The sequence below is a fragment of the Poromitra crassiceps genome (genome assembly GCF_964638095.1).
Source record: "Poromitra crassiceps genome assembly, chromosome: 13".
Taxonomy (NCBI): domain Eukaryota; kingdom Metazoa; phylum Chordata; class Actinopteri; order Beryciformes; family Melamphaidae; genus Poromitra; species Poromitra crassiceps.
Window position 1 is genome coordinate 18812270 of NC_139644.1, and position 11635 is coordinate 18823904.

Here is an 11635-nt window from a genome sequence, read left to right on the forward strand (position 1 = left end):
TTGTGTTCAATGTGGTCACAATGTGTCCCTGACTACCTGCGTAGGTGGCTTGGTCGATCGGATCAAAATGCTCCTCATTGTGTCTTGGGTGCATTTACACATGTACTGTACTCGCATGTGGTCAAGCAATGTCCGATTGCAATCGGAACACACAAAAACACATTTTAATGACAGGTGTATAGGGGGTCATAGTTTCACTGATATCTCAATACAGATAGTCATGGAATTATGGACAAAATCATCTAGAAATAGAAATATTCTCAAATTTGTGTTGTGTTAAATGATTTGTGTCATTTAATTAAATGTGGGTCCATGGCTTGAATGTGTATTGAAGCTGGAGTGTGTATCTTTTACATATAAATGAACAAACTGTACATGTTACAGTACATTCAAGCCATTGCCAAACGAGTTCCCACAAAGCTGATTAAACCTATCACCGCCACATAACTGTATTCCACAGGAGGACCCGCGTTTAGACTTCTGTCCGGCCTCGCAGGCTAATTTCCAGTTAGCCTTCTGCTAACTTGAATGGGGATAAATAATTCAGTCGTGCGGCTCTTCTCCTTCCAAATGATAGCGGACCAAATGTATCATCAAATTGTGAAAGTGAAATGAGTCATTTTGCGGGGGCTGTGTGATGTTCAAAACTATTTCCCACTCTTGTACAGCCCGACGTAGAACGATTGGCTTCGTTCTTCCTCTGTGTGTTCATGAGCTCTCAAATTGTACTGTGGAAACAACATGGATGTGTTTTATTGTATTGCTCAGAGTGTTTATACAACACGTTAGCTGTTCCCAGTTTTTGTGTGACAAGAAAGAGCAAAGGAAACGGTCGGGGACTTATTTTCCCGACATCACATGAATGCAGCGCACATACTTTCACTGCCAGAAGCGCCAGAAGGGGGAGACAAAGGTTCTGCACTACAAAAGTGACACACTCTAGCTTCAAATTAGGGCTCTTAGATATGAAAAAGGTTGAGAGAATCACTGTTCGAAGACACTCATCTACGTGCTATCTCTCTCTCTCCTCTGCCTACAGGATCACCCTCGCTGAGGGTGTAAGTGGAGGAAGCACCGCCCCACTCACCTGTGCCTGCTGACCACATCTACGTCACCCTAGCCCCGCCCCCTGGTCTCCAGCATGGCTCTGGCGGTCTGGCTCATCTTCACCTGTGCTGTGGCTTTCAGCAACATCGCCCCGTCTTCTCAAGGTACGTGCTGAAGCCTAAAGGTCCTTACACATCGGGAGCATTTTTTTTCCGTACGATTAATTCGCACGTCAATAATATTTTCTGAACCTATATAAGTCAATGCAACCGTGCATACCAACGGCGAAGTTTCGTTAAGCGTTATTGCGGCGTTTATTTTTTTTGGACCAAGGTTGATTTATCAGAAATTCGCTTCCGACGTGTACACATCTGTTGCTGTGATTGACAGGTGGGTCAAAATTCGCATCGCAATTTCGTGCTGTATATTTGCATCGCTGTTGGTGTGTAACAGCCTTTACACTGCAGAAACCATCCATTTAGTCCCATCCAGTCTTCTTCAAATCAGATTTTTCACAAACCAAGAGAGAACAATTCTGCCAGTGAGGTGATATAAGTTAAATCATGCCACTTGTTTCCAGTGTGGTTTCACTTGTTTCAGGGATTTTGTAGAAATGAGTGTCAATATCTTGAAAAATAAGGGGCTGCACTACTATAAAGAAAATGCTACTTGATTCTACCAAATGTTTGAAACAAATTGATTTTCATTGGAAACAACAGATTTCCCCCCACTTATTTTAAGTCCTTTACAGTATTGTAGGACTGAATAATGAAATAATAATAGACTTGTTAAGATGGAGATTTGTTGCATTGGACAGTATGGGTTGATTTAATTGACATCATAAATCACGAAACGCATGTTTCTAATGATACTGTGTGCTTGACTGAGCCTGCCTGTACGTGTTAGCTACTGTGTTTGTTTCACTGCGTTTCCTACGTGGCCTGACCCGCTTATTGCAAATGAGGATGTAATATTTATACCTTGGCCGGGTGATGAAGGTTGTAAGTGTATTGACTTGCTGACCAGGCTAGAAACGCTGCACTTGATTAACCAAACCATCTCCACTGGACACAGAGAGAGAGAGAGAGAGAGAGAGAGAGAGAGGGAGAGAGAGAGAGGGGCAGAGTGTATGTGTGACAGAGAGAGAGAGAGGGGGGCAGAGTGTATGTGTGACAGAGAGAGAGAGAGGGGGGCAGAGTGTATGTGTGACAGAGAGAGAGAGAGAGAGAGAGGGGGGCAGAGTGTATGTGTGAATGTCAATAAAATTTCTTATCATCTTGATGTTTGGTGGAGCGTGGCAAGAGTATAAGGGGGAATCCGTCCATGTAATGGTGCCATATGTGTGACTCCCTTGAATGTGCCATGTACCATGAGATATTTTATGTTCTGTGTGTGTGTGTGTGTGTGTGTGTGTGTGTGTGTGTGTGTGTGTGTGTGTGTGTGTGTGTGTGTGCATGCGTGCTTGTGTGTGTGTGTGTGTGTGTGTGTGTGTGTGTGTGTGTGTGTGTGTGTGTGTGCATGCGTGTGTACGTATCTTGTGTGTGTGTATGCGTGCATGCGTGCGTTAGCTGGTGTAACCGTGGCAGCAGGTGACCTGGTTGGGCGAAAATGATGCTGGAGGGTGTGTGTATGTGTATGTACTCTATGTGTGTGTGTGTGTGTGTGTGTGTGTGTGTGTGTGTGTGTGTGTGTGTGTGTGTGTGTTAGACAGCGGCACACCATCTGCTGCTGCGTGCTCTCAGTCATCTCGGTGGGTGACGGACAGAGAGGAGGAAGAGGAGGAGGAAGGGAAGAGGAGAGAGGCAGTAGCTAGCAACAGGGAACATGGATGTATTAATGAACTAGATATGCTATGGAAAAATGGCCACCTATTCATTCCAATGTTGCTCACGCAGCGCCAGAGATGGGAAAATACACACATTCTTTACTTAAGTAGAAGTACAGTTGTGTAAAAAAAAGACTGGTAAAAGTAGAAGTACTGATTCAACTTGTTTATTCAAGTAAAGGTAAAAAATCACAGGCTCTGAAATGTAATCAAGTATAAAAGTAAAATGTATTTCTACCGGCTGTTTCTGTGCAAAGCTGACTGAACCTCACGTCATATTAAGATAAACAGAATTTGTGCAGGCACTCAATTCTAGGGTGGGGACTCTGGAGACGATGAACCGGGCACACATGGACACATGTACACACAGCTCTCCAATTATAAAGAGCCAAAGTCGAGGGACCAGAGATTAGAACATTTCACTGCAAAACGGACCAAAACTTGAAGAAAAAAATTCGAACAAAAATTTGTTTCAAATCAGCATTTTTTGAATTTATTTTTTTATGTTTTGTCTGAGTGAAATGTTCTTTGTTCTCTCCTGTTTCTAAATATAGCTGAATCCTTTGGTTGGACCAAGTCAAATTATTTGTATAAGCATTTTACGAAATGTCTATGCGAAAATAAATGGCAGATGAAAATCTCTTGGTACGCATGCTGAAGCAGGAAGTGACGTCGACTTTAGGTCTCTGTAGTAGTACGATTGGCTACAGGTGGTGGATGCTGATGCTATTTAATCTCTGGTCCTGGATTTGTTTGAAACACAGTCACTGAATAACTAAATCTAGGAACTAAATCTAGGAAATGAAAATAAACTGACAGTCCTTCAAGTCAGTTTTGGTAGACCACGAAATCCTTCATCACATGTGTTAGTGGTAGGGAGTGGACTTGGTTCAGGCGATGTGTGCCCAGCGCTTGGCGGATCCGGATCCGACACATGTGGGCCAGAGGAAATCTCTTGGCCTCCAGAAAGACCCTGAACGCCTCGGGATCCGCCCTCTTCTCCAGCAGGGCCTGCTCCGTCACCAGGGCCGGGTCGGCGCCGTGGTCCAGCAGCAGCTGGACGAACGCCGCCTGGCACCTGTTATGCAGCACCATCTCCAGCAGGCGAGAAGCGACGTCACAGGTCAGAACGCCAGCGGCCTGGAGCAGCAGGCGGAAGCAGTCCAGCTGGTGGTGGGAGGCGCTGATGTAGAGAGGAGACTTTGTGAGGTGACCACTGTCCATGTCAACAGCGGCATGGAACCTGATGAGTTCCTGCAGTATGTCCAGACTTCCACGCCGGGCAGCACATTTGACCGGGGTCGGGGTGTGTGCCGCTGGGTTCCTGCCTCTGTTGGGGTCGGCACCGGCTTCCAGGAGGATCCGGACGCAGTCCAGGTGACCGTGGAGCACGGCCCTGTAGAGAGGCGTGTAGAATATCAAATCATTTGTGTCTACCTGGGCTCCCTGGGTGATCAGGTAAGCCACACAGGCAGCGTGACCCCGACTGACTGCGCAGCCCAGAGGAGTGTCCAGAACCGACCACCACCACTCATTGATCCGCCTTCTGAAGCACTCTTCCTGCAGCAGGGTCCTCAGTGTGTTCAGGTTTCCTGCACAGGCAGCATTGTGGAGCTGCCAGTTGTCATGCCCTGCTCGAGCAGCCATTCTCCTTCAGGTCTGTCACTGTAACACACAGACTTTGCTGGGTTATTATAGCTTGTAGCATTCCAAATGGCTCTTTATCTTTATGACATCATCAGTGACATCATCAGTGATGTCATAAATCACTGATGATATCACTGTTTAGAATGTCCATCAGCAATTTGAGACGCAGCGTACACATACATAGTCGATGTGTGTGCACGCTGCGTCTCAAAAGGAAGGCATATGAAGGGACTGAAGTGTGTGTTGTACATTATGACATCATAACATTATGACATTGTGAAATAACATTAGATTTGAAGACATAACTCACTGATGACATCACAATTGCTCATGTGACATCACCGATGACATCATTCACTGATGACATCACAATTGCTCGAGTGACATCACTCACTGATGACATCACCATTGCTTGAGTTACATCATCACTGATGAAATCACAAGTGACATCATCACTGACTTATGACATCACTATGGTAGTTAGGTTGAGCCATCTAGACAGAATGTAGGGAAACAGTGGGTGGGATACATCCAGAAGGAGGCGGTAATGTAACATAAAGGATGCCAACTGCCATAAAACACCACAGAAGAAGAAGAAGAAGAAGAAGAAGAAGACATCTAGTGATTTATGACCTCATCACTGTCTGTGACATTATCAATGATTTATGGCATTCTTCTTCCTGGTTGTTTGGTGATGTGCGGCCCACTGGTCATGCGCAGTAGCGCCCGGTGTTGCGCCGAAATGTGTGTCGCTTCTTATGGGGAAAGAAAAAAATATTTCACCATTTCTGACATCAGCCATCAGAATTTGACCACACTGTACTGTAGCCAGCAACGAGCAGCCTCTGTGGTCACACATTTCAGTGGTCATGCCGGTTACACAACATACCGTAACAAGGAAGTATGCGATGAATACGCATTATGCACCGAGCCCCCCTGTGGCCAGATGCAGGTTCATGGAGAGCCAGGAAACAGACCCAATGGTTTCAAACTTGATCATTAAGGCTGCGTGTCCACTTAGCTTCTTTTTCTCACTTCCAGCGCCCTTTCCTCGTTAAAATCAACAGGAAGTGTTTCACCAGAGCAGAGTGCTTTCAAAAGGTGAGAAATGTTACATTTTTCAGAAAAGCGCTGGGTGGGTCCAGCCGCGCGATGGAGAAATGACTGTAGGCTAATCATTAAATTTTCATTACTGTAACAGCCATCATAAAGGCAACACCGGACATGTATTGTAAATATCTGCCATCTGTAAGCCTGTCTTGTTCTACAACACTGTAATGTTAGTACTGCTAGAAGTGCCAACGTTACGTTACGTTAAGCAGGTGGTCAGTGCTGCTGCTAAACTAGCAGCAGGTGTTATCATCCGCTTCTCACAAAAAGCAGGCAGCGTCTTTTCCACACCACAAACACGCTGACAAAGGCTGTCGCTACACAGCCTAAAAGAGTCGTTTTTGACTGAGTGATACCCAGAAAAATGTTCCCGCAGTTTTACAGCTGCTTCTTTCCCCGTGTATTTCTATGTGGGGAAGAAGAAGCTTTTTGGGCCCTAAGGCATCACATGACCTGCAATTCCGAGCTTGACCACCATGTTGAATTGGAAGGCTGAGAGCTGACGCTGGGGGGCTGACAGGGAAGGGCAAGCGATGAAGAAAGGATGAGGTCAAACAAACTGCAGGAGGGAGGGGACAATTATGAGAGAGGAGGACTATGTGTTCATCTGCGTCAGCAGTGGTTGTAGAATTCCCTGTGCGTAAGCTCTGATTGGCCAGGTGTGCTTCTAATTTGAGTATACGTGCTGCTTTTGGAACAGCTTAATTTGGCTGCTTTTGCAACATTGGATTTGTGTAACGTGCTTGCTGTCCCATCGGACACATTTGGCCTCCGGCGCTACGTTGCTGCGCGCGTGCGTATGTGTGTGTGTGTGTGTGTGTGTGTGTGTGTGTGTGTGTGTGTGTGTGTGTGTGTGTGTGTGCGGGCGCATGTGTGTGTTTGCGTGACAATGAGCCTCCAGCTGTCTGTGTGACCTGGCACTTGGGGAGTATTAATAATGCATTAATGATCAATTGACTGTTATCTGTATTCAGCCCCAAAGCACAGGCATAACATTTACAGTAGGTTGCTGGAATTGTGTCGTGCGCACACACACATACATACATGCATGCATACATGCATACATGCATACATACTGTACATACATACATACATACATACATATAGTGTACACACACACACATTCACACTCACTCACTCACTCACTCACTCACACAAAAACTCGCAGACACACATTTCCGTACACCATTTTTGCAGCCTTTTATTTTATCTTCTTTTTTTCTGGATCAAGTTTATTTGTTTTCTTTCTCCCGTTTTGTCTCCAATTGTATTTGATCACTTCCCCCTGCTGTCCTGGTCACATCGCTGCACCCCCTCTACCGATCTGGGGAGAGTTGTAGGCGAGCACATGCTTCCTCTGACACATGTGCACTCACCAGCCGATTCTTTCAGCTGACAGTGAGGAGCTTCACCTGCAGGACGCCATCACGCTATCCCCCCCCCCCCCCTCCCGAACAGACTCATACCCCACCGGCTTCCCACCCGCAGACACGGTCAATTGTGTCTGTAGGAACATCTGGCCAAGCCGGAAGTACCGCTGACAGGAATTAAACCTGCGGGTCTTCGCGGTGGTACAGTAGGCGGGTGCTTTTACCTCTACTACACTACCCAGACTCAACCTTGGCAGCTGCATTTGAGCTGAGATGTGTTGTCTCCATTGTAGTGTGACCAGAAGAGCAAGAGAGGGGAAATGAAGAGATCCAGACAGGTACATTAGAATGTAAATGAGTACAGAGTCGGGATATTACATGAGCTGGGTGCCTGACTCTGAGAGCTGTGACATCACTCTCAGGCTAATCACATGACTCTGAGAGCTGTGACATCACTCTCAGTCTGATCACATGACTCTGAGAGCTGCTGACATCACTCTCAGGCTAGTCACATGACTCTGAGAGCTGTGACATCACTCTCAGGCTAGTCACATGACTCTGAGAGCTGCTGACATCACTCTCAGGCTAGTCACATGACTCTGAGAGCTGTGACATCACTCTCAGGCTAGTCACATGACTCTGAGAGCTGCTGACATCACTCTCAGGCTAGTCACATGACTCTGAGAGCTGCTGACATCACTCTCAGGCTAGTCACATGACTCTGAGAGCTGCTGACATCACTCTCAGGCTAGTCACATGACTGAGAGCTGCTGACATCACTCTCAGGCTGATCACATGACTGAGAGCTGCTGACATCACTCTCAGGCTGATCACATGACTTTGAGAGCTGCTGACGTCACTCTCAGGCCGGTCACATGACTCTGCGAGCTGCTGACATCACTCTCAGGCTAGTCACATGACTGAGAGCTGCTGACATCACTCTCAGGCTAGTCACATGACTCTGAGAGCTGCTGACATCACTCTCAGGCTGATCACATGACTTTGAGAGCTGCTGACATCACTCTCAGGCTGATCACATGACTGAGAGCTGCTGACATCACTCTCAGGCCGGTCACATGACTGAGAGCTGCTGACATCCAGAGCTGTGTATATACATGTAGAAGAGTCGCGACATCTCCATTCACTCCAATGGACCAGTTTTTTACTCTCAAGAGTTCCAGGAAGTAAGGTCCTGGATTAAGCAGCACTGTCGAGTTGCAGCAAAAGGTGTTGTACTTAGATTTTTTTTTAAATCAAATTGTACATCAGCTTTATTTTAGCATTCAAAAGTAGCGCGAGACCCCTTCCTGGTTGTTCATTGGCTAATGAGTCGCATTTTGGTCCTCCACTGATGCCACTCTCTCTCTAGAGGACACTACTGACATCACTCGCAGGCTAGTCACATGACTCAGAGCTGCTGACATCACTCTCAGGCTGATCACATGACTTTGAGAGCTGCTGACATCACTCTCACGCTAATTACATGACGTGAGAGCTGCTGACATCACTCTCAGGCTAGTCACATGACTCCGAGAGCTGCTGACATCACTCTCAGGCTACTCACATGACTCCGAGAGCTGCTGACATCACTCTCAGGCTAGTCACATGACTCCGAGAGCTGCTGACATCACTCTCAGGCTAGTCACATGACTCCGAGAGCTGCTGACATCACTCTCAGGCTAGTCACATGACTCCGAGAGCTGCTGACATCACTCTCAGGCTAGTCACATGACTCCGAGAGCTGCTGACATCACTCTCAGGCTAGTCACATGACTCCGAGAGCTGCTGACATCACTCTCAGGCTAGTCACATGACTCCGAGAGCTGCTGACATCACTCTCAGGCTAGTCACATGACTCTGAGAGCTGTGACATCACTCTCAGGCTAGTCACATGACTCTGAGAGCTGCTGACATCACTCTCAGGCTGATCACATGACTTTGAGAGCTGTGACATCACTCTCAGGCTGATCACATGACTTTGAGAGCTGCTGACATCACTCTCAGGCCGATCACATGACTCTGAGAGCTGCTGACATCACTCTCAGGCCGGTCACATGACTGAGAGCTGCTGACATCACTCTCAGGCCGATCACATGACTCTGAGAGCTGCTGACATCACTCAGGCTAATCACAGCTCATTTGGAAACCTGCAGGATCATCACACATGGCTTCGCAGCCTAATGTGTAGACCCCTGCTCCTCCTCAGTGTTCTTACTAATCTCTCTGCCATGCTTTAACCTCACTCTACTCCCAGCTGCACCTCCCCATATTTACCCCTAGTAGTACTCGCACACTCCTCCTACTCCTTAGGTACCTGCTCTAACACAACCAGCATGTGGTTTGAACACCCGCTGCTGTTAACCACGGCACTTTCCCCCTTTGCCATGTACGTGTTTCTCACAAACTTTCCTCACGCGCTCATCTCATCGCATCCAAATAAATCACTACCGTTACTCTCCACTGTTACTCTCCACCGTTACTCTCCACTGTTACTCTCCACCGTTACTCTCCACTGTTACTCTCCACTGTTACTCTCCACTGTTACTCTCCACCGTTACGCTCCACTGTTACTCTCCACTGATACTCTCCACTGATACTCTCCACTGTTACTCTCCATCGTTACTCTCCACTGTTACTCTCCACCGTTACTCTCCACTGATACTCTCCACCGTTACTCTCCACTGTTACTCTCCACTGATACTCTCCACTGATACTCTCCACTGTTACTCTCCATCGTTACTCTCCACTGTTACTCTCCACCGTTACTCTCCACTGTTACTCTCCACCGCTACGCTCCACTGTTACACTCCACTGATACTCTCCACTGATACTCTCCACTGTTACTCTCCACCGTTACTCTCCACTGTTACTCTCCACCGTTACTCTCCACTGTGTCGGAACGCGAAACAAAGTTCCTCTGCGTATGTAAACTCAAATACAGCCATGCTCATAGTGGTATGCACAAAACACGTTGCTGTAAACAGACTGACATGCGTAGGCTGACAAACAGAGGGTCCCGCTGATTCCACAGAACGCTGGAGAACGTAGCAGCGTTCATAAGCAGTGTTGTTGCTCTGAACGTAGCACCTTCCATACGCAGCAGTGCTGTTGCTCTGAAAGCCCATTAGACGTGCTTAATGTGGCAGGCATTGCAGGCAGCTGCGCCGTACGTGATCAAGCCCTGACACACAGCTTTCATTTAGCACAGTGCGAGCCCCGCTGTGTGTGTGGGTGTGTGTGTGTGTGTGTGTGTGTGTGTGTTTGCGTGTGTGTGTGTGTGTGTGTGTGTGTGTGTGTGTGTGTTTGTGTGCACCAATGGCAGCAGCAGGGACATTACAACGCCATTTGTGAGCCTTTCAGTTTTTTACATCATGATACCAGTACCCTTAAAGTGATACTGATAGAAATAGAGTACCTTTGATACTTTTTTCAGAGAGGTGTGTAGTAGTATTGCCATACTTTTGAAGGTTTTGGTGGCATCTCGGTACACTGAACTGCCAACTCCGTCACATACACCGCGCTCAACTTCACCCGCGCCACAGACTGTATGGGTTGTAGCGAACGTTTGCGGTGATTGGCTGAGAGCAAAGCCACACAAATAGTCGTTTTTTTCTACACCTTGTACAAAATGGATTGAATGCAGGTATCGTTTGACTGGAGAAGTTTCAATACTACTTGGAAACTGGGTTATTTTGCTAGTACCAAAATAACTCTAGTTGCGACACGCTCTGATGTGTGCATGCTAGAATGTGTGCATGTGTGTTTGTGTGTGTGTGCGTGTGTGTGTGTGCGTGTGTGTGTGTGTGTGTGTGTGTGTGTGTGTGTGTGTGTGTGTGTGTGTGTGTGTGTACGTGAGTGTGTGTGTGCGCGCCACCCATCCCAGGTTGCCAGGGCTGCCAGCTGACTGGTGGAATGTGTTCTCATCTAGCCTGTATTGAAGCCTTTGCTCTCAGACCAGTCGTGTGGAAAGGCCCCTGGTCCTTTAGCGCATGGCACACACACACACATTTCTATCTGTCTTCCTCTCCTCTCCTCCTGCCTCTTTCTTTCTTGTCTTCTTCCCTGAGTGCTAGATGTTATTCAAGGATGGCGGACCAGCTGTTTTTTTTTTTTTTTACACATCTTTCCAACAAAGCACTCTATAGCCTCTCTTTTCTGCCCTTGGATGGTGGAAGAATGGCTGAATGAGGATTACAACACTCAATGTGATATTTTGATTTCTATAATACAGGGCCACATGAAGAATGCACAAGGAGTTTACAGGCCATGACTGTGCTGTCCCAAGAGCACAGTAGATCCTTGATTTAAAGATCTTAAAAATACTTGCCCTAAAACCATTTCCAATATTGAATTTTTCTTTTTCAGATAGAGATCTCACAGTCCTGCGATACTGTAATATTAAAATGTTATTGTATTTCAAAACTGCAGCCTACTCACTCATTCATCAAGAATTGATTCTCTGACGGGCGTGTAGCAATAATATCTCCAGAGGAGGCAATAAAGTCGGGGTGCCACTAACCTTGCACATAGAAATGTTGCATCATTTGCTGAGCAAAGTTTTGTATTGTGCTTTGCCAACAACTATAGGATGGAGGGAGGGAGGGAGGGAGGGATGGATAGATACTGTAGATAGATA

General features: G+C 46.8%; 2 protein-coding genes across 2 annotated transcripts in view; one reads left to right on the forward strand and one right to left on the reverse strand.

Moving 5' to 3' along the window:
* Positions 1-1141: 1141 nt before the first annotated feature.
* adgrl1a (adhesion G protein-coupled receptor L1a) overlaps positions 1142-11635 on the forward strand; it is a gene marked incomplete at both ends in the record, with an annotated part of 68873 nt that continues 58379 nt past the window's right edge. Inside the window, 1 exon segment of the mRNA XM_083649961.1 lies at positions 1142-1211. Coding sequence (XP_083506087.1) covers positions 1142-1211 — 70 coding nt within the window.
* On the reverse strand, positions 3577-4519 carry LOC310787804 (ankyrin repeat and SOCS box protein 1-like; the record flags this gene model as incomplete). Its single annotated transcript, XM_083649287.1, has 2 exons — positions 3577-3615; positions 3965-4519. The coding sequence occupies 2 exons, from the start codon at positions 4517-4519 to the stop codon at positions 3577-3579; spliced, it is 594 nt and encodes a 197-aa protein (XP_083505413.1).